General features: G+C 39.0%; 1 protein-coding gene across 1 annotated transcript in view; it reads right to left on the bottom strand.

Annotated features, from left to right (window-relative positions):
* Positions 1–8,174: 8,174 nt before the first annotated feature.
* PRTG (protogenin) overlaps positions 8,175–23,861 on the bottom strand; it is an 86,406-nt gene continuing 70,719 nt past the window's right edge. Inside the window, 9 exon segments of the mRNA XM_050903282.1 lie at positions 8,175–9,443; positions 10,558–10,662; positions 11,654–11,819; positions 12,744–12,864; positions 14,073–14,255; positions 17,891–18,061; positions 18,818–18,945; positions 20,657–20,843; positions 21,386–21,481. Of these exon segments, the coding sequence (XP_050759239.1) occupies positions 9,054–9,443; positions 10,558–10,662; positions 11,654–11,819; positions 12,744–12,864; positions 14,073–14,255; positions 17,891–18,061; positions 18,818–18,945; positions 20,657–20,843; positions 21,386–21,481 (1,547 nt within the window). The 3' untranslated portion in view covers positions 8,175–9,053.

Below are 23,861 nucleotides of genomic sequence, written 5' to 3'. Positions count from 1 at the left end.
GATTGTTTTAAGCTAACATGACTGAAAACTGCAAAAAGCGAGGAGGCAGCATATATTAAGCTGTCACTCATCCCCTGGTGATGGCTTTCAGCAAACCAGAGGGGTTAATTTCCTAGACCAGCATACCAAAATGCAAATTGTTAAAGGCTGTAGTGAGCTGTAGTGCGAGCAACACTTTTCCTGCTTTCATGTGGTGCAACTGCCTGGCAGCCTAGCCAGAAATCTGCTGCTTTACTCATGAAAATCTTTTTTTCCCAATGTATTGCCATGCAGATAAAAGGCAATTCAAGACCATTCTATTACCTTGACCTCTGGGGAGTCCCCAGTCTATTTCCAGCTAAAGCAGAATCCAGTGTTTTGGGCACTGATTTAAAACTTCCCATGGAGCAGTATAATAGGAAACATATCTTCAGTCACCCACAGAAATTCACTTTCATCCTTCAAAACTGCAGATGTTTACAGTATCTAGCGTCCCCTGGACCCACCTCGAATTTTGGTCAACTTCCAGTGACGCTTGAACCATCTCTCCAGAGAAACCCTGAGGAACTTGGACCACTTCACAGCACTGCCGGAAAACCATCTCAGCTGGTTCTTGGAGGCCGAACGGGGATTCACGCCTGACAGTAAGGGCAGAGGTCTCTCAGAGAGCAGCTGGCACCCGAACATTTGCCAGCCCCCAGACCTATCTTGCCAGCCAAGGGAGATCCTACGGACTAGGGATATCCATGCACGGTATTTCTTTCACTGAGGCACAGCTAGATTCTGAATTATTTGCATTTTCTGTATGTCTTAATGGGGCATTCGTGTGTAAATAGGATTTATATTATGGGATTTAAATAAAGCTTACACTCCACTTTCAGGTAGAAACGATATGGTATCTCTTTGTCAAATCTGAGCTTGTTTACCTGGGGCTCTAGCATGCAGGTATGTGCAGAGAGGAGGGTTCAAATCCCATCCTCTTCACTGTGTGGGGAGGAAAAGGTGAAGCCAAATCTTACTACATTAATTATAGAAAGAGTAGGACACTGCAACACGGACAGGAACAGCGTTAGCACCTACAGCTTCTCTCTTACTGACAGAGGATACGCTCTACTGTCCAGCACCAATCCTGAGACCATGATTGCAGATGAAGGCAAAAGGGGAGACAGACTGGGCTGCACAGTGCCAAAATGTATTAGAAATAAGAATTGGCATAGGTTAATCCTACTGATAACAAATGCTTATGCATCCCCAAACAGAAAACCCAACTGGATTTACTTGTAAATATTCAGAAAAAGAACTTAAGGAATAAGTGAAAGGAGAGCAGATGTCTTTTTTCATATATAACAAAATGCAAAGTCTGGCTTTAGGTGCAAAGGAGATTCCAAATCTGCAGTCACCAGAGCTCCAGATTTGGTGGAGAACTGGGCTGGTTTTCAAGATATACGTACCCAGGTTAGACCTTGGGGCAGCCAGTTCCTTTAACGCGTGGTGCTCTGCACAGCATTAGCAGCCAAATACAGGCACAGACTCTGCTTCTTAAGAGAGATGCCAATTTTACCTGCTAAGTGAAAGGATGAGGACAGGGAGAGGAATTAACCCATAAAGAACTGCTGCTCACCTGTTGTAGTGCAAGGGATGTTTCACATACTGCTATCCTGATGTGTTGCCACAACTGCAGATACGAGTCCTTTCCCTCCCTGCTCCCTGCTTTCCTGCTTGCTGGGGGCTGAGCAACCTGTAAAGCATGGCAGAAAGCTGGCCTTCATATTCCAAGGTATTGGTCCTTCTATCCAAAAAACAGATAAGCAAAGACTGTAGATTGATGTCACTGATAAACTAAACAAAGAAACAGCAATGCTGTCATTTCAATTAATGTGGCCATTCAATGTAACTGGCCCTCAGAGCTCACCTGTCTGAAGCTCAGACATTCAGGTTGGTGGCAGGCTGCAGGCAGGTAGCACAGCATCAGGTCACAAACCAGGGCTGTTTTAAAGCTTTCCTTTGCAATAACAACTCCTTGAAAGATGGGGCTTTACTATTTATTTATTGCTATTGAGAATGAGGATTCTGGACTGTAAAATGTACTTGTACTAACCAGCAGTAACATAATCAGGAACTGCAGTTGGTTCCTGATGGTTCTCGCCTAGAGAAAGAACAGCATCTCTAGTGGACTACACTGGTAGAGCTTTCGTATCACTGGACAGTCCAAGACTGACTGCTCCCTAGCTATTCGAAATTCTTTGTTATCTTTTTAAATTTAATTTATTTACTATATTTAAGATTTATTCATTTTTTAAAAATACTCTGTTAAAATACTTCATTATTTTTTCAGCATTGGTCTAATTTTCTCAATTACCTCTGAATAACAATATTTCAGTGTTCTTGTATTTGAACATAAGGAATAAAGAATTTTGGATTAGAGGTTGTTTTACAAACAGTCACTGCAGCTGGAGCTCTAATACTCCCAGGAATAAATGTCATATAAGCTACCCAACGTGGCAGAACTGTTCTATAAGCAGACTCTGCAGGTAAGAACAGCTGTGATTCATAAAGAAGCATGAGGAGGCTTTTTGGATTTCCTTTGTCTTTTGAGAATTCAAAAGGAAAGAAGGACGTCGTGGTTCTACTGTAGAATCCAGGCAGCCCGACTCATCAGCACGAGATGCTGCCACAGCAGAAAGGCTCTGTCTCCTAGGGGCGCACACAGCACGCCCTCTCTCGTAGAGGCACCTGTAAGTGACAGGGCGCATGGCTCTTAGAGTCAAAATAAGAAGTAAAAATAAATTTATTCAGAAGCAGTCATTTCCTGGACATAGAAGAAAGTTAGTGAACATTTATTTCAAATCTTCAATTCCCAATACTGTGATTTCAAAGCTTTGAAATACCCGTGAAGTATCTTTTCTTTCCCATTAAGTATATTCAGTGCCAGTGAAGAGTTCCAGTCTTCTAGGGAACAATATAGATGAAAAACCAAAGTGAAACCTACCTAAGTATTGCAAGAGTTCAAATTCCATTGCTGTTTTGTTTTTATTCTCCCTAGAGACCCTGTAAATAACAGCAGTAATTACTGTGGTTTCATTTCCAGTAGTGTAAGATTTGCATGGGCACCATTACTCTAAATCCAGCTCTGTACCTAACTCTCTAAACCGCCTGGCCAATTTTTCAGTTGCTTTCAGGTGACAATCAGTAATCAACCTGCTAGCAATAGAAACCTTTTAATCCCTATAGAGCATAATTTCCTCACTAATTTAACTTGACTGACTTTCGTCTAGAATGTAGTCCTTTGTAATAATAGCAGTTTGCCTTTTGACCAACAGCAACTGCATTTTCATAGTCTTGTCATGTGTTGAAATACCAGGTTCAACAGTTAGCAGGTGTAAAAATGCACGGAAAAACTCAGTAGTGCAGCTTTGTCAGCAGCTTTCCAGACTTTTGAGAACAACTGTGCTGAGAACCACATCTTCCACACCCAATGAAAATAAACCAAAACAGAGATCTTGCGTGGGTGTTTGACAGTAGTGGGCCACAGATGGAGTTTTTAGGTGGGAAATAATTCCAGGTACGTAAATGATACATGAATACATATTTGGGAAAGTTCTGTGAATTTCAGTGATAAGGCATGTGCAGTTTATTCTCTACCTCTTTTTATGACTGAGTGCCAACACCTCCCTAGCCGCTCAGCCTAAAATGAGGCACTGTATTTATATCTTCCTTGTTTTGAGCCACTCGGCAGAAACACTGACAATAAAATATCAAGTAGCATTTTTACTAAGGAAAACTTTTATTTCAACTGTGCAATCAATCAGTATTTAGACAGCAGTTTCATAAACATTTGGCATTTAAACTTCTATGACTTTTTGGCATGACCTTGGGGTAGTATATAAACAACCCTGGAGGGGAAAAATGAACCAACACACTAGGTAACATTTACTAGAATGCTAGAAAAAGAAAAACAAATCCACATTATTAAACAAAATAGTTTTTAAAAGACATTAAAAAGTTACATTCAAATCAGGACAAACATTAGCTTCCCTCATGCAATGGAATTCACAGAGCTGATCCCCTGAGACAAATATAAAATTAATACAATTCAGCTCCATCCTCCATTAGCCAGTCAGCCATTGCTGCCCTTAGAGGAAAATGGCACACAGAGTGAAAGGATCCAGACCACCACAATATGAGATACATACCTGGCTCCTACACTGGCAATTCATTCACAACTTTAAAAAAACCCAAAAGCCAAACAATCAAAAAGCAACATTTGTATAAGTCAGTTTTTCATATACAGTCAGTCTTTACTGAAAACACACCAGGCAGATGCAATGTGGGTATATGCAACCACGAAAAGCTGAAAACTTCCAGAAGGAGCACAGCTCGCAATGGAACCAGAGGGCCCAACACAGCAAAACTTTAAGCATGTGTTTACATCCCTTTTGAGTCAATTAGGACCAGTCTCAGTGTACATCTAGAGGAATTCCAAAGAAATAAACTTACTTGCATTTGAGCCAAATTGAATTTGTGTTCTTTTCATACGGGCCTCTATTAACAGAAAGTGATTTGGTTTTGGACTTGTATTGAAGAATAGTATTTTTTGAAACACATGTGCCAAAAGATACAGTTACATAAATAATATATTGTTAACTTACGTTATTATAGAAAGGTGCTCAATCTTTCCTGCAGTCAAATTCCTCCACTTTAGAAATTGCTTGCTATTAGCAGAGCTGCAGTTGCACCAACTAGTAAGCGCGTAACAATTGTTCAAGCTAAGACCTACCTCTTTAGCAATTACTAGGTGTAATTCTGCTTTCGATTTTACCAGAATAACTTCAGTAAATTGATTTCTGTGAAACACCACCAGTTACATCTGTGCAGCTCTCTTTTCAGTTGGTGTGAATGAGATTTTTGGCTAAACATGGAGTGACCTACAAAACCTACCAACATTCCCCATGCTAGGAGATGGACTTTTCCCTGCATGAACTTCATTCTGTAACAAATAAAATGAGCAAGAGCTCCTGGTCTTAGGGCGTACAAGTTTTTTCAGAGTAACATGTTACTGAGAGCCAGCAGTCCATGGTAACTATGCTTGCGTACGCTCAGGTTGCAGCAAATGGTAAGTCATTAAGTCTATTAAAAAAAAATACAAAATCAACTGATAGGCCCTGTTCACATTCCCAATTCTCCTAGATAACTCCTGAAAGATGAGAATACTTTTTATTTGTTAAATATGAAGAAAGTATACAAGTGTAACTGTCGGCAGATTGAGCGTTTGGTTTTGGATCCAGGTCCTGCAGAACAGGCATTGCTGTTGCAATTGAAGGGCAGAGTCCTTTCCTGTGTGGAAACACAATTAGCACGGTAAGCCAGTTTCAAGATTTCCTCTATAAGTTTTGATGCTTTTCAAGTCACATCAACTGTAATTAATTTTTGCTTTCTTTTTAAAGTACAAGGGTTGCATATACACTCATTACACCAGCCATGGCTCCTTAGTTCTTAATACACTTAAACAAAATCAATTCACATAGTGTAACACTAAATTCCACATTTATGTTCATCTTCCAGAACATATTTAGTAAAATTCATAATTAAAAAAATGATAATTTTTTTCTCCAGGACCCAGTTTCTACAGACATAATCAAGAAAAAAAATACTGGAAAACCTGAAACCATTCTGCCTGCTGTGTTCTGCCAGCTCTTTCTAGGCAAATGGAATGAACAAATTTTACGTATGAAAAACTGATTTCCTTAGACAGCCACGGGTATAAACTTTTAAGAAAATTAATATCTGTAATATCATATCTATAATTACATGCATTGGCTTCAAGGATATGAAGCATTTAAACTTTGAGCCCAATTTTGCAGTTACAATCATGAAGGATTGATTCTGCTATTGAATCCAATAGAGAAAGTATCAATTTCTACACAATTTTTCTGGAAATGCCTTTGCTTACATTGGTGGAGTTTTCAATCATAAAACAAATTTTCTCTCGCAAAATCATCTTGTGATGTATTAGTAATAAGCCATGAATTTTGAGGAGAACATATTTTTTATTCTGTAGTAATCATGACTGTGACAAAGTAAAGGGAAGTACATGAATGTAGACTGGGTTCTGGAGAAACGTATTATATTTGGTTAACATAAAAATAAAGAAAAAGAATAATTAATGTCTAACTAAGCTTGCCTATATGCTGAGGTAACCTTAAATATCTTTGGTTTTCTTTATTTGCTGATAAAAAGTACCTTAATAAAACATTAAGCGATGAATAGAGTTCTGGATGCACTCCTCTCTAATACACTGACTATTTTTTCAACTCCTTGGCTATTGAAGTTAGAGCATCTATATTAGATGAACAAATTTTATATGAAGTCTGTTTCTTTCAAATTACCCATGAGTTAAACTACAGAGTGGGTCTCTGGAAGAAAAAATTCAGGATTTAAAGTATTTACCTGTAATGAAGGTCATAAAATTAGATCCAATTATCAGTACTTACAGCAAACAAGTCTTTGGAGAAGCAAACAGTTACCATCTGCATATCAGCTCTTTCTGAATGAAACTAACAAAAGAGGCTACTCTGAAAGATGAAGTGTGAAACTTCATGCTACAGTTACACATTCTTAATCTAGTTTTGATTAATTCACACTTTACCTAACTAGAAACAGTACTCTGCTGTACACTAAACATTCTGCCTGATGAGACCAAAAATAAATCTTTGGTGAAAAGGTTTTCTTTTTCTTCAGCAAGTAGATGAAAAACTGTTCAAAAATATTCTTTTTTAATACTGTATTGTTGATCAGCTACATGCTGGAGAAAAAAAAAAATTACACTTGGAAGTCTTTGGAGATATCTGCTGGTATTATTATAACTTTCTTTAAAGGCTCTTGTAACAACAAGGTAGTTAAAATTGTAGAAGCATACAACTCATCTATGCAATCAACTACTACAATCAAGAAGCCCTACTGTTTTTTGTTAGTAACTACTTATACAATAAAATGTATTCAGCTCTTCAAACCTATAGCTTTTAACTAGTTCAATTATTTTTGGACAATATGTGGCTTCCTTCTCTTCTACAGAAAAGTCTTTGGTACAAGATTATTTTTAAAGCATTTGAATCAACACTGTTATGAAAAGGTGAATGTGTACTGTCTGGTTCAGAACTAGCGAACAGTTACAAGGTAAAGAACTACAGTAACTAGAGGCCGATTCATCAACACAAAACAGACAGAACAGTAGGGCTTATTGACGACTTCTGACCACCTTTTGATACACGAGGAACAATACAAAAGTCAGCCTGGCCTACCTTAAGGGTGACATCTTGGCCCCAGTAAAGTCAATGGGAGTTCTGACAGACTTAAATAGAGCCACGAGTTCCTGTGGTTGCTTTCTCACAACGTTACTTTTTTTTTTTAAGTAAAAACATATGCCTAATTTTTTTTTCTTTTCTTTCTTTCTTTTTTTTTTTTTTTTTTTTTTTTAAGTAAAACAGGGAAAGAAGAGGAGTGGAGAAGAGGACTGGATATAGATACAGGCAAGTTTATAACATTGGATGATTCCAACCTCCTCCCTGTCTCTCCCTCTCTCCTATTAAAAAACAAAACATGATACCCTGTCAGTTTGCTCCACGTTTCCGTGAGGCAGCTCAAAAGTAACAAATGTTCCCTGAGTACAGGAAAAAACAACAACAACAAAACCCCAAAAACACTAGAATAACTTTTAAAGGAGGTAGTATAAAACAGGAATTGCATGGGTTCAAGGCAGTAGCAGTACTCACCTCTTTCAACAGACTCTTCAACTAAAGCTCTGGCTTTTTTATTTCTCATGGTAGCCTAATCAGAGTTTTAGATTGGCGTGTAGGTAAAGTCACTCCCTGAGCTAAAATTCCTAACAGCACACTAGGCGAAGGCAAGGAGCAGGGTTGCATCCCAACAACAGCTCTGAGACATACTACAATGCTAGCAGTGCTCATGAGCACTCAAAGCTGGGTAAAAATGAACTATAAACTCATGATACAGTTTACTTAAAACATCTAAGAAGCATTTAAGGCATCTTTCTGTACTCCAGAGCAACTTTATGAATACTAAAAAGGCATAAGGCAAATCAGTAATTTCATAATATATAATGCAAGGCACCATTGCTAAGAAGTACTGCAATACTGGAATACTCAGCATTATTATCTATTCCACGACTCTCAGGCAGAGCTGAACTGTTTGGAAATGCTGAATACTTGTCATTTTGCCATGCTTTTTAGCATTACGTGTCAATAAAGGGGCAATGTTTGTCACTGTGGGGAACTCAACATGTCCCAGAGCCCTAAGGATATAGCATACATCCTGTCAGCAGTTGCTGGCATCAGTTTCTGGGGGAAAGGCACTGTCCTAGGCTTACTGGGGTTATGAGAAATCAAGAGGTACAAAAGATTTCATGTGGCTGTATACGTGGAAGCACCAACTCCAGTTTTCCCAGTTTTTAACATCCTCTATGTCAACCACATTAAATCATTACATTTTATACTCTGAGGTTTCCTTCTTTTTAAAGACAGAGCTTCAGCTAAACAATCTTGTTCACCTACCTATACAACTCCCTGATCACTGAGCGCACACACGTGCACGCGCACGCACACACACACACATATTCTACACACAACTGAAAACAAAACAAAAAAAGAAACCCAAAATAAAACAACGCTACTAGGAAGTATCATCAGTTCCATAGCTGAGACCAACTAGAACACAAATGAGGTAAAGCAGTCATCATTCAGAGTTCACCTCTCGGCAAACTGAGGTAGATAGTCAGCAAAAGGGCCAACAGCCTTCCCTTTGCTCCAGTGACATATTTTTAACTTTAGTCAGAAATCTTCACTGTCCTTTCACATTTGTTGACCACTGAACATTCAAAATGAGTGAGTTTTAAAAAACAAACAAATCAAACAAACAAACAAAAAAACCGCCCCATTCAACAGAAATATGGGATCACCTGCTAGGTTAGTCAGGCTTTCCACAATAAAACTTTGGCTCCCTGTTCATTGTCTTTCGAACAGACATACACTGCAAGAATGTCTGGCGTGGCCTTAAGCATGTCAGTTTTGCACCGCAGAGTGTATTTGAAGAGGTGAGGTAGGAGTCTGGTCAGTAGCGAACAGCAGAGGAGGCTCTCTGCAGTTACTTATGGCAGGGCTCATCATGTTCATACCCAAGTCACTGCTTACAAAAGAACTGGTAGTGGGAGGGGTGGCACTTGTCACAGAGGAGAGGTGTATCTCATCGTTGGACTCGTGAGAAAATCTTCCAGAGTCACCGGTCTCGTGGCTTCCTTCGCTGTTGGCTGAATGCTCCATATCGGCAACAATACTGAATGGCACCTGGAAATTAGACTGCTGGCCAGGAGAGCTGGGGGAGTCATCCTCACTGATCAGCACAGTGGTGCCCGGCTGATACAGACACACCGCCTGCACAAATCTTCTCTGGGCCTACATAAAAAGCAGAGAGAAAAAGGTTGTTCGGCCTTTCAAAAGTTAAGCCATAATCTGAATTTTTACTGCATTTCCTCTCTCCTATTCCGCCAGAATGCCTCTAACAGCATTGGCTCGGAACAATCTGGGCTTTCCTACAGGAGGTTAAAAAGAATCCATCTCAAGTCTTGCTCATACTTTTTTCTTCCATAATAGATGACATAATCCCTCCTAGCTAAGCATGGCTAATCAAGAATGATTTCACTGGAGGGACCTGAATGGTATTTTAAAAACATACTTGGTAGAGCTCTCTCCCATCCCTTTATGCATATTCTTTAAGCATTACTCCTTGGGTGGTAGCAAATATTCTTCTTACAGAGGCATCAGAAACACACAGCTGCTTCTGGTAATATTTTGGAATATGAATTTACAACATGGATATCAAGACTTCCTATTTCTTAAACATACAAGAGCACAATACAAGTTACAATTCAATAAACATTAGTTAGATGCCCCATAGGTGTGAATTTACATGACAATGTTCAGGATTTGGTTTAACATTTCAGTTTTAAACTGTTATTTTTCTCATCCAAGTAGCAAATGTGTCCAGAGCAACAATTTCAGAAGCCAGACAGTTCTACTCAGATTCTCAATTTCTTCAGTACTTTGGGTAAATCATTTAATTTCCCTCTTTTGGTTTTTCTTCAGCAAAGTTGTAGCTGTCAGTGTAGGAGGGGATTCTTTATATTTTTTTATATTATTTTTATTTATAAATACATATTTAATTTGTATTTGTATTTATACAAAGTCTCTGCAGATGTAGTACTGTAGATGCTATGCATAGACCCAGTACACAGAAATCCTTTTGCTCACAGATAAAAGGGCACAAGCAAGAAAGTAATCAGTTAACTGTAACGAGTTACAATATCTGACAACTTGGGACAGAAAACGAAACATCCATAAGACTTCACTACAAGGTAGAACACTATCAACCTTAACACAACTGAAACTATCCAATTAAAACTTAGACCACTAATTATGCTTTTCCAGAAATTGAAAACTACGTATCTTCCTTTGCAAACACAGAGTATTACAGCAAAGATTGCGCATCTCTGCCCATTAGAGCAATTACCTCCTCAGTCTTCACCTTCTTAGTATCTTGGAAGAACAGCCACTTTTTCTTGCAGTTAGCCTTTGTGACAGGCCCATAGCTGTTAATAATCAGATCAGATCCCCCCTACAATAGAGGGAGACACACAGACATTTATTTTAACAAACAAAAGTTCTAAGATATTTGAAAATATTTTTCTATTCCTACCTATTGGCTCCATCCTGAAAAGGAAGACAAATGAAGTCTTAGTGCTCAGTCACGTTTTTGTGGTCTGGTATTCATCTACTGCTCGAGACAAGACAAGACCAGATCCACTAAATCTGGCAAGCCCAGATGCCAGGCCCAACAGCTATAATACTGCAAACACACAGCAAAATATTCCAGCCACTGCTCTTGCTCTACTCCTTTGAATGTGACCATTCATAGACATAGTGTCTGTGCCTGTACTGGGGTCCATTTCCATTTCCCAGCTCTTGAATATATCCTCAGGGAGCAGCTCCGTTCAAGTTTGCAGTGTGTACAGAACAAGCCTTAAATCAGTACATCTGCATGTGAAAGTAAGGCCAATGTGGTTTTGTCACACTGGACTCCTGGACTGTAAGATTCTACACATCCACTGATACACCCTGCCATCTAGATTAATTTATAATTTGACCAAGTATGAGTTTATAAAATGTAACGTTGTCTTACCAGTAATATACAGAAAAATAATACTTTCTTTAATACCTGCTTAGTGTCATACTTGACTAGATAGTGCACAGGCATCTACTGAACTAGGTGCTGACAAGGACTCTCTCACCTATCTCCTTGGACTCGCAGAGGCCACCTAGCAGCCCTAAGTCTATGGAGCTTTTATCCTTTGATGCTGTGCCAGAGCCAAACCCTGCCATCTGCAGAGTACAGTGTAAGACAAGTGTATTGAATCAGATCTCTAGCTGAACTTTAAGATAAGTCTTGAAAATTTGACCCTGAATTGCCAAATTTGTGCTTGTCCCATTAAAAAAACATCCTGTGGATTTGTAGTGTACATATTTTACTTTTGATAAGGACTCCGATGTTATAGCCATGAATTCTAAAGAAAGATTTCTGTTTTGGGAGTGAGTAAATCTCACAGTACCTTAGCATCGATGAAGCTGTTTCCCACTATCATTGGCAATAAAGATTCTTCATTCTCTGCAATTCCTTCAATACTCTTCTCCACCTCATTAGCACTGGCTAATGAGATGCTGTTATGTGACAGCTGGTCAGTGCTTTGCTGCACAGGTTTAGGAGCAGATGTTTTCCTACACAACGTTAAGCGGGAATAAAATTGACCCACAGGAAGAAAATACAAAAAAATCAAGGATAAACTTCAAAGCTATTATTAATCAAATAATATGGGTATATTCTGGCATTTACGTTTTGTTATATGATACTCCTAACTCTCATGGAATTTAAATGTTATTGCTTGTGATAAAAATAACGTCTGCTTCCAGTTAATCATACACAGTAGGCTACAAGCTTATGTGCAGACAGGAATTGTCATCATTAGTAATATTACTTGGAGGAAGTAACCATTAATGATATTAAGACCTTTCTACCATGCTACACAGAGACCGTCTCCCAATCCATATTTTTTCCTGCATGTATGCTAAAAAGCCCTTGTTACTAAAATATACTTTCAGACAGTTTTTTAATTTATTATTTCAAGTAACTTATATTTGTTCTGATCCCAAAGTTATGGACAGAGTCACTGGGCCAGTTTATGCCCCATAGCAGCTGATGACAAGACAGACAGATGGTGGCTTGCACCACTGCAAAGAAACTGCATCATGGAACTGCTTTATGTCACAGTTCCTCTTGTCCAGCAACACCAGAGGGTTAAAGCCTTGCAAACCAGGTCTGGGCAGGCTGGAGCGTTAAGCAGGAGGAGCAGATGATATAAAGCAGCATGCTCATCGGACTCAAAGGGGTTTTTTCTTTGGAAACATGCCTCATACTTAGTTGTCAAAGCACCACTGACTCACTCTCTGGGTTCTTCCTTCTTTTCAGTGGAGAAGGGACTCAGGTAGAGTAGGAAGAGCCAACAAAGTGCTTTGTTTCCACTGCTGGTCAGAACAGGTGAAGAGACAGAGTACTTCAGAGAACTTGGCACTCTTGGAGAAGGCGGCATGTCCCAAGAATCAGTGCATTGAGAAAGAGCTCAGTCCGCAAGAACAAAAACATACCTGGCTTTACTGCGATAAATTAAGATCAGGACGCAAATAAGGATGCAGGTCAAGGCTATGCAAACCCCAACAACAATGCCAGTCATTGATTTCTGGTCCAGATGGTAATAGTCAGAATAAGCTATCGCAAAAAAGAACACAGAAAGGCTCAGTAAATAAGAAGAGTTACCCCCTGCTCCCTGTCAGGAAATTAATAGCATTACAATCACAACCACAGTGACAAATGCTTCCTTTCAATGAGATTTCCAGACCTTCTCTGTCATACATTTTGACACTTTTGAAAATAAAACTTGTAGACCAAACAGAGGAGTATATGCAGTCCTGGTGTGGGAAGGGAAGAAGGGACTGCCCCACACCACAGCCTCTTCGGTGACCTACAACATGGAGCAGAGGAGCTCTCTCCAACCCCTTCCTTACAGGGTGCTACTAGACAACAAAGGGAAAAGGCTTGGAGAAATCCAGCCACTGTCACCTAGGAGGGTTCACTTTGGTTTACACTTTGACATTGTATGTCTATTAACCTAATCCTGAGGGCATGGCTCTATTTGCTTATTCAGGCCTAAAATATAACTGAATTCCAGGAAGGGAGAAAACCTGAGCAAGAAAAATCGCTGTGTTTTAATCACAATTCAATGTGTAGCAACAAGGGAAGGTTAAAAGGTTCATGTACCTGAATAATTACTAGCTCTTGTCACCCCCAATAGCTTTAAAATCTGTAACAAGTCACCAGGATAAATACCGTTCTATGTCAGACAAAGACAATATGTTCTTCCCTTCTTATATGGAGAAAGCACTGATGTTACCTTAATTTCTGCAGGGTAACACATAGTTTTCCCCAAAAAGCTGCAGGTGGGGCTGACTACTTTGGTGAAAATATATGCTGGTGTATCACTGACTGACAGGTTGATTTGGGTTGCTGGAATACCAGGAACCAGCAAATTTCAACAGATTTGAGATGCCACTTCATCTCTGCTGGGCTGTCTGGTTTAACTGACCCAGTGCTACTGGTATCTCAAGCCAAATAAAGGACTTAAGGCAAGCGCCTTAAAAGAGTGCCTGCAAAGTTGATATTGATGTAAAATTCAAACCAGTTACGTATTCTTATTTGAAAGGCAAACTTCCAACTTCTGAGCAAAAGAATTAAACCAGTTCTGAGTTGAACTGAGATAAAAATTCCAAAATGGTTTCATGTAGAAGAAAATGCTACACTGTTAGGACTGCCTTACGTAAAACAGACTGGTTTACCCAGAAAGCGGTTACAAGCTAAAACAAACAGGGATCTTTTTTCCTGGTACTTGTGACAGCAGTAATCAAAACATTGCTACTGACTTGTGGAATCTCCCGAATCCAAGCGTTTAGGTCTCTGATTAGACTCTGATGTCGCCTTTGGCAGGACAGCAAGTTCTACCGCATTTGAGAAGGGTCCTTCTCCCACTTCATTGGAGGCTGCTATTTTGACCAAGTAGACATTTCCTGCTACAAGGTTTTCCAGCAAAGCCATGGTCATTGCTCCTATGAAAAGATTTGATAAACAGTTCGGTTAGACAAAGTCTGTACGAACAGACTGAGATTTAGACACTGGGACCTACACTTTCTTTCCAATACCACCTCCAAATCTTGTTTGAGGACTGTGATCACTTTCCTATGTTCTAACCTGCATATACAGGGTACAGAATGAACACTGGGGTTGCCTGCTTGTCCCTTCTGTCCTTTCTCTCCACACTGCTTGAACACAGCACACTGTGAAGTGCCAGTATAGTTCAAAACCAAGAGTCAAGTACTGGCTACGATACACAGCATACTAATCCTAAATCTAGCGCTAGCTGCATTTCAGCGTGATAGCATTTATGTTGTGATTGTATCTGTGAAGAGATGCTCCCAGCATTAACCAGACTTTCAGGCAGAGAAAGCAGGATGTTAGACCTCTCTCATATACTAATCTATGTGCCTCTCCTAGATCCACTGTACCATGAATGTGAATGAAAATTGTCATAACAAAATAATTCAGGTTCAGTTTATCAAATTTCAGGTCTAGTTGGTAAAATGAACAGGACAGATTTGGAAGAGTACATTATACCACACTTTTAAAATAAAATTAAACCCTATTTAGACCTGCATAGGCTTCCTTGATTACTGTGCATCTAAGCTGTGCCACTAAAAATATTACAGAAAATGTCTCTCTCACATGCTAAGGATTCATTTCCTAAAGTCCCTGAAGGCAGGAAAAACAGATTAAGAACATAAACAGGATTCACTTGCATTGTCCTTAGACAGGCAAAACTCCTATCAAAGTCAATGAGAGCTTTACCTGTCCAGGGACTGCAGACTGCTGCTTAAAATTCCAATTCCTTTCTAAAATGCCTGTGTTTCTTCCTACCACAGAAATATATTGCTTTTCTTTCCCTAAGTAGTGGCAGTTACAGGACCAAATCTATCCCTTGTTCTCTTTCACATATTCCATTTACTTTCTCAGACTTAAGTCTAAATTTCAACCTTTCAAATTAGTTTCAGAAGTCAGAATTTATAGTGTCATGGGAGCGTATAAAATATAAGGTTGTTTTGTTGACAGAAAAGATTATACATTTGGCAAACGGGAAGCTACTTCAAAAGCTATTTCAGCTCTTCCATAAAAAACATCCATTAGCTGAAAGCATTTGAAGTAAAATGTGAGGTATTTGTAACCAAAGGAGCTGTAATATTTAGCACCAGCAAGGGCGAAAGGTCACGTTTCAATATTACAGGCTCTTTCCCACCAGCTCCTTTCAAATCTGCTGCATTGCTAAAGCAAGCAAGCACTTTGTACTGATTTACTGCGCACCAAGTGTGTAAAGGCTGTAACTTCTGATCCACTTGAAGAGAACTAGGGAAAAGGGGGGAGGTGGCTGGAAGATAACTCACATCACGAATCAGCAACAAACTGCAGTTATATTTTCTAATTCTGCCATGCCTAACGCAAGCTCAGTCGCATTAGTGGGTTTTGGTTTTTAAATTGGTGGATTGGTAGAAATTTTCATGCATAGGACTTTTACAGGTGGTAGGGTTGGTTTGTGTTTTTTTGTTTTGGTTTGGTGGGTTTTTTAATTTTTTTATTTGAAGGGGGTGTCTTTGGAGGTGTGGGAAAGGAATGGGGTTAAGATTTCACAAATCTTCTGCAGAAAAAGTTTAGAGTCAAGACAAAACAATGCTATTTATTGCATAGAGTTAGCTGATCTTATCAGAATAAATTAATTAAAAAACCCAAACCCTGCTTCTACCTCAAATTACCTATGAAAGGACTGTCACAGGACTATCACAGTATTTGCCCAATTTTTCCTCTACATACTAATTTTCTTTCACAGACTTTTTCATCTGTACTTTAACTAAGAGCATTACAGATTGTCCTAACGTGTCAAGATGCCCAAACTCCATGCCATGCCTCAAACCCCAATATATCTGTCAAAATACAAAACTAGTGACTCTAACATTGATGGACATAGTAATACACTGAGATTTATAGCTCTCCATTTGCTCATTCCCTCCAACACTTTCAGCATGGGAATACATGAAAATGTTTACTGTTATTGCCATCCCCTCGTCCAAAATATCTATGGTAAAATACTGTTTGAGATGCTGTTCAGTTTCACAGCCATGGTTGAGCTGAAGTATATACCTGAAAGCAATTTAGCCACTTTGCTGCATACAACAAATACAGCGTATCATCACCAGAATGACAAGATTTGTTCTTCAAATATAAGCTCCCTGTGAATTTAAATCTGCTGGGTTTTTTAGTGAGTAAAAATTAATATTAAATTGGTCCTTTAATATGACAACTTTACATCACTGTTTCTTTCAACAATTTAATGGGACAACTTAATATCACTGTTTCTTTGAACAACTTAATAGTGAAAAACCATGGGCTCAATCTTCTCCCTATAGTTAGACCTCATTGATCTCTCAGAGACTAGCTATTTTTCACAGATTTTGCTTAAGATTAATAGTCATTTTACTGTTATTCTTCACAGCTGACCACTCTATTTGAGGCCAGCCCGACAAATACCATTCTGCTCCAGCAAAGACAAAGCGGCACTGCCACCTTTCAAAATGGCTGTTGGTCCTTCATCCTCTCTTTAGGAGCAGCACAAAGGACAACCACCATCTTTGAACTGAAACAGTTCACTCTCACTGATGGTGAAATGATTTGTCCTCTGTGAGTGCATACTCATTAAGTTTTATGAATTTTCTCCACAGAAAATTTAAAGCCTCACTCTCTGCTGACAACTAAGCTTTCAGCCATGAAACAACACAGAACAACAAAATAGTAACTCTTCCTGGGCCATCCTCTTAAATAAGCTACTCAAGCACATGACTTTACTCTCTAACACTGAGCTTCCCTCTCTGGTTTAATACATTATTAGAACATTACCTATTCTGGACTGCCTCTGTTTATTTTGAATACCAATCGAACAGTAAATGCCTTTTTCTTTTTTTTCTGGCTATAGTAGAAATCTGTTCTTGATGCAGCTCTTCAAGTCGTAGTATTATTCCGGAAAGCGCCTATAAAAATTTAGACTATATCTACATCTAATCACAAAGGTGTGACTGCAGTTCATATCGCCATACCTGAGTTACTGTTAGATTAGCTAGCTGGGGCTCAGCAGTAGAATAGAGCCAGAGAGTTAAATTGAATTTGCAGAGCAATTTACTGGGAGTAGTGGAAAGTTCATTAAGCAAACTGAGCTAACTGGATTGGCAGTGATGGAAAGAAACATATAAACCCACACAGCCACATTTATAAATTTATTTCTGGAGAGCAAGGCATCTCAGAGACTTCCTATTTGAAAGACTGCATTTACAAAATGAAACCATCACAATCATGGTTACAACAGAACTAAGATGGATGTAATTGGATTTATGAGACATTTTGGTTCACATGCACACACTGAGCTCCAGAGCAACACAGACAGCCCCTCTCCCCTCACCTTCTGAGTATTAATTGGTTTTTAATACATTTTCATCACAACCATGGGAATAATTCTAAACTAATTATAACTCTTATGTGAACATTTATATGAATTTCTTTCTTATTGTAGTCCAAGGGAGCTGAAAGTAACAAAGCATCTTATAAGTAGCATCATTGTCCAGTTCACAGGTTTATGATTTTAGTTTACCTTCTCTGTGCAACACTTGCCATTCCCCAGCAATCCAAGACTTCCTGGATGCATAGAGGATAGTGTATCGTGTAACAACTGTTTCAGGACCATCAGGTGGCTTCCAGGAAACCAAAGCAGTATCATCCTCTATCAAAGTCACCTTCACTCCTACTGGAGGGCCAGATGGTGCTGTGAGAACAGTAACACAATGCTATTAGGCTAACCTAATTTACATGCAATTAAATTGCTCAGAAAGAAACTGATGTGCAGACCTAGTGGCTACTGCTACATCCCAGATAAACAACATATAAACAAACACATGCTGCTCCTTCAAGAGAAACTCTCCTATTAACTCTAATCTGGTCAATAGTTTAGATTTTGTAAAAGTAAATTTTGTATTTTTCCTTCAGCTCCAGGAGGAGACAGTTACTGACAAAAACCCACATCATTACCCTGTGAACAGGTACAACCCAAACATTGCAATGCTGAGAACATGAAACTGAAGTTTTTGATTTTCACTGACCAAGCTGACAGAAAAGCAAACCAGCAGCTAGGGCAGTAGATGTGTAATATTCTTACAGTTTCTAAAACTTCTGGTTTTTAAAATATGTTTTCATAATGCCTATGAATCAGCCATGTCTCTTCAATACATATTTTAAATTTTTTATTCAAGTTACTTCCATTCAGTGGTTGCTAATGGTCTAAGTATATCACATTTTACATAAAAATCGTTGCTGATCTTAGGTAGATTTTGAAAAAGAATTTCACAGTTCCATAACAAGGATTTTCCTGACAGCATTTTCCTATCTCTCACTGAGAAGAGCAATATCTGTATCTCAGAGGAAAGTATTTCTCCTTCTTACAGACAGCTTAAAATTAATAAGCAACTTTTCAGGCCATTTGCTTTTCTTTTTAGAACCATGTGGTCCTCTCCTAGTGCCTTACCTTCTGGAAGGGTAGTATGGTAGACTACTGGACTCCAGGGACTGGAGAGCTGGTCCACATGCAGCCGAACTGCAAATTCATACATGGTTTTTGGCTCAAGACCTTGAACTAACATGTGAGTCTCTGACCTGTACCGATGAAGGAATAAAATAAATTTAACAGCAGCAGTTGACTTGAAGATCCCAAACTCAAATGATATCTCTTAGTCACTGTGAGTAGATTCTCACTGTCAGTTCAACACAAGACAAACCACTTCAAGTCCAGACACGTGGTCCATCTGCGCTGTCTACCTGAAAATGTAATTGTACTAACCCTGGAGCTCTCTGGAGGCTATTATGTCTGCTATCAGTTGACTTGAGCTCAAGTTTTTATAAAGGTTGTTTGGACAGCTGATGCACAAGCAAATCCAAGAATATTATTGCCCAGATCACCAGTAGGTATCCCAAACTCAGCTCTTTCCACATTTGTCCATACGACACTATGCTTCAAGCTGGAGTAACAAACTACAACCAGCACCACAGCTGAAAAGGCACATGCTGTTGGCTCCATCAGCTATTCCTGGATCTGCTGCTCAGTTCACAGAACAGACATAGGCTATGTGTGCAAATTCCCCTTCCACTTACGGCCTCATGTTTAGGGGATCTCTGTAGAATATGAATGTTCCCTACTCATCTTGTAGTCATATTTGGTAATTTATTAATTGTAAAATTGATTATATTAATTGTAATATTGCAGTTTACTATTTGATCACAAAGTTAATTGTAGACATTCTGCTTTATTTTGATTCTGGTGGCAGCGGGAAATCTTTCATATACACCAGGGTTAATTCTGGGTGATAATACCCAAGTTGAGATTGAATCTCAATTTAAAATGGTGTTACTCTACAGATACTGCTTTATTAAATCTCATTTAGTATTTCATCTTTCATACTGCAAGGGCAGTCACCAATATTTGCAATAGTCTCATCCTATCACAAAAAGCAGCATTCATTGCTATGCTCCATATTGCACACTAAGAATTTTACATGGTGATTATACTGTGTCTAATCGTTAAGCCAGGAGTTATACAGCAGGGGATGTGTTCTTTGAAGAGAAAACCATCAATATTAGGATGGAAACTATCTTTTAAGACAGCATTTTTTTTATTTAGAAGGCTTGAGTAAACCCAAGTATTGAGGGAGCTACACACATATGGATTCCCTCAACAGCACCATGGCCCCCAGCATAGGCAGGCACAATGGAGCAAAGTCTTCTGCTCCCATACCGCCTGGGCAGAGAGTTGAACACCAAGCCTAGGCAGAATTTCTTCCCTGTTCTGCCATTCTGTGGCTCACGCATTGCTTCTCTGAAAAGCAAGCTGTAGTTCCTACTCAGCTTTCTCCTGGCAGGGTGCCACACAGTCAGGAATGTGGCATTCCCACAATAACATGCTCAACCCCTCAAAACTCAAAAATTCTTTTTTCTACTCTTAAAATCAGACACTGGACTAAGTCCATCTTTGCCCAGACAAGCTACCTATAGAATAGGTATTCAATTTTGTTTGATTGAAGAAGAGCTTAAAATTAAATTCAACTTAGACAGCTAAAAAGCCATTAAAAATTCCAGAGCTCGTCCAGGGATCCAACACAAGGATCACAGGTAGAGAATTAAGCTGTTCTATGAACACAGCTTATAAACCCAAGAAACAGAGCTAGCAGCCACTAGGCAAAACACACAGTCCTCTAAGGGAGATAAAAGTTGTTACAGTAAAAGGCTATTAAGAGAGGGCAGGAAGAGTAGAAACTGAGTGGGAAGGATCTGGAAATGGGAAACCAAGACTCATTAGTAGCGCTGCACTTACGTTTGAAGGTAGAGAACCAGAGAAGCATTCTGCAGCCCCACTGGGTTGCAGCGGATTGTGTAGTTAATGACTTGTGCAGATGTAAAGGCAGGCTTTCCCCAGTGAAGGTAGATAGAAGATGAAGTGTTAGCTTTGGCATAGAGGTGGTGAGGAGGTGGTGGCGGTGGCACCATGCGATCACGGACAGCTGTTTAAAACAAAAAAGGAGCATGAATTATTTAATGAACTGTATATAGATACTGGTAAGAGTAAGTGACAGGTCTGAGCCCACAGGTTTAGATTCAAATCTGCCCCTACCCAGCACTGCCTGGCATTCAGACCCAGGAATCTGGTTCAAGCTATTAAAGATCCCTCCTAACCCAATACATGTCACATATTACTTCTGTAGTCCCACTTGTTTAGTCAAAACCAAAGTCAAAACTATAAACAGAGACAAGGGAGAGAGATAAATCCCTCATAAGATACATGATGCATCACTGGTTAGATGATGCAGACAATCCAAAAGGGGAGGAAAATGTGCTTGGTAGCTATTTGGTTTCCTCAGCTGCAGTTCATGAACACAGGAGACTGTCTCAGTTGCAGGATGACTAGGATAGTATTTGTCACAGATATAATCTTTCTGGTTCTCTGTTTTACACTGAATTAATTATTTATAGGTTAAAAACACAGAGCTGCTGGGACCTTGAAACAGCTCAGCTCTTAAATTCTTCATGCACCTACACCACTTACAGACACATCCTGGAGTGCTAACTGTTTGGTCTGCCTGATAACCTTCTTCCATACTGTTATATGCCAGCAGCCTTACATGATACTTTCTTCTAGGATCTGCACAAAAAGAAAAGGAATAATTAGACTCAAGTAAAAAAATAAGGATTTTCAGACTTCTACAGATAGTGAGATAACTTGATTCTCCTGCAAGTTTGGTTCCAAACTTGTCCGCTACGATCAGCAGACTGATGAACAGGCTGGGTGCCTGGAAGCCTGTCTTTAGCTCTGCGAATTTCCCTGAATCTTTGCCCAGAATCAGTCACATATCTCCCAGTCTTGATTCCGATAGCCTGAAACAGAAGTTTGTAACAGAAATCAGTGGGAGTAGGATAAATATCACATTTCTATCTGTAACGAAATCACACCTTCACAGCTACAGAGCTAGATTTAATAGTATGATTCAGCATATTGAAAGTGCTTTCAGTCTATAATAAAGATTTGTTAAAACAAACAGCATGAGGTCCACAGAAACCAACATTTATTTCTGGATAAGCAGGCTGTAATGAAGCAGGGCAATCAAAGCAAAGGCATAAAGACAGGATCCAGCAAAGAAATGGGAAATGTTTTGGTTCCAGGTTCCGAGAGGAGATATACTGTGAAACAACAGTGATTGTTAATAATGCCTTTGACTAACAACATCCGCTTCCACGTGTTTTCTTGAAAGCTGGTTCTGGCATTCTTAGAGGGTCACTGTTCCTAGCTTGAAGGGTCTCCCTATTTCCCTTTCTCTGGCCATGTCTTTGGGTACCCATATTGCAGTTTGCTGCTTCTCTCAGTTCTGTTAATGATACACTGGCCTTGATCCAAGTGAAAAATTACTACAGAGAAATGAGTTAGAAAGGGGCCTTGAGCTTTCTGTAAGTGGAGATGGTGTGGGGTACCCACAGGTGGTTAGGAGTGCAAACCACCAGGACGGCTGCACTGCTTCTCTGCAGCCTACTCCCTTGCGATGGTATTTGCAACAAATCCCTTCCATACAATGATGATTTGCAAGGTGGTAGCATTTGCTACTAGTACATACAAGCTCTTCCGGGTTCAGCTAAACTTTACCCCAGTACTGATGTAGGTATTAGGACATTCTCCTCTTCTATTGTCATGAACCTATTTCTTTCTATTAAGATTTTCAGAAGGTTCAGATGTTATATAACTCTGCTGATCTTGTTTATTTATTTTTTCCTTGCCCTAAAATACCATAATATTATCCCTTCTCAAAATAAGCTCTCCTCTTTCTCATTTTAGCTGAGATTCGACGTGGCCTCTCTCATGAAATAAACAGGAACACAAATCCTTGACTTTTCTTCACCACAAATAGGACTTTTGTTTACATCAGATCGTTAGCTCCCTCTGCAGTCTCTGCACCACCAATACAATTTTAACAACTCTTGATTTGATGTTTCCGTAAAGACAGCACAGTAATTTCATAATAATGCATTTTGTAAAATCTTTTCATATTTATTTTGAAATAGACAGTCTTTTTGTGCTGTAGTTACCAACATCAGCTTTAAATGAGATATCACTAGGTAGAGTTTACATCTCTATGTATGTTTATTTTTAAAAGACTATTTTACCAAAATCTAAATATAGGTGTAAAACAAAAGGGGATCTTAAATTTGGATTAAAATATTTCTTTGATGTGCTTAACGCTAATGGTAGAATAGGCAAGAGGAGCCCATTCCCATTTTTCAAATAGACTTTAACACCACAAATAGACAACAGAAATAACAAAACGTCACAAAATGAGTTTTTTAAACTAGAGTAAAATTCTCATTTGCTTTGAAGTTTTTTTCACTTTACAGTATCACTTTAACAACAGATGATGTCAGTTGTTCCTAGCCAACAAATTACAATGAGAGAAAAGAAGGAGATGGACACAAACACACAGAATAACCTTATGCATGTGATAAAAGAAAATATGGAATTTTAATATTGAAAATTCAGAAAGACAGTAAGATATTATATGTAAATCATTGCAATCTCTTAAAAAATTGTAAAAAAAACCAGAAGACATGTGAAGGGAAGGTGCATTTAAAAACACTGAGCCCAACCAAAAAGATAACTGCACTTCAAAAGTACCAAGTGATTTGAATACACCAAAATCAAGTTATGGTGACTTATTGAGGCGAATTACAGCGTGCATCTCAGAAAAGCAGAAATATATACCTTCCCAGGCTTCTTAACCTGTGGTAGGAATACATATATTTAGCGCGTAACTGAAATATTCAAAAACAAAGCCAAAATTTAAAAAAAGAGACCATCAAGCCATCTTTAAAATCTCATTAGGATTATGCTTTGGAGGTTGTTATAATAATCAATACTCCCATCCATTCTTAGAAAAAACTTGAATTTGGGTACTATTTAGCAGACCCTTGAACAGATTCCACATAAACAGGCGGCATCCAGCCGGCCAAGTGTCAGTCTATCTTTTTCTTTACAAGTT

The sequence above is a fragment of the Gymnogyps californianus genome, chromosome 11, assembly GCF_018139145.2.
Source record: "Gymnogyps californianus isolate 813 chromosome 11, ASM1813914v2, whole genome shotgun sequence".
Lineage (NCBI taxonomy): Eukaryota > Metazoa > Chordata > Aves > Accipitriformes > Cathartidae > Gymnogyps > Gymnogyps californianus.
This window is presented reverse-complemented; position numbering and strand designations above follow the sequence as displayed.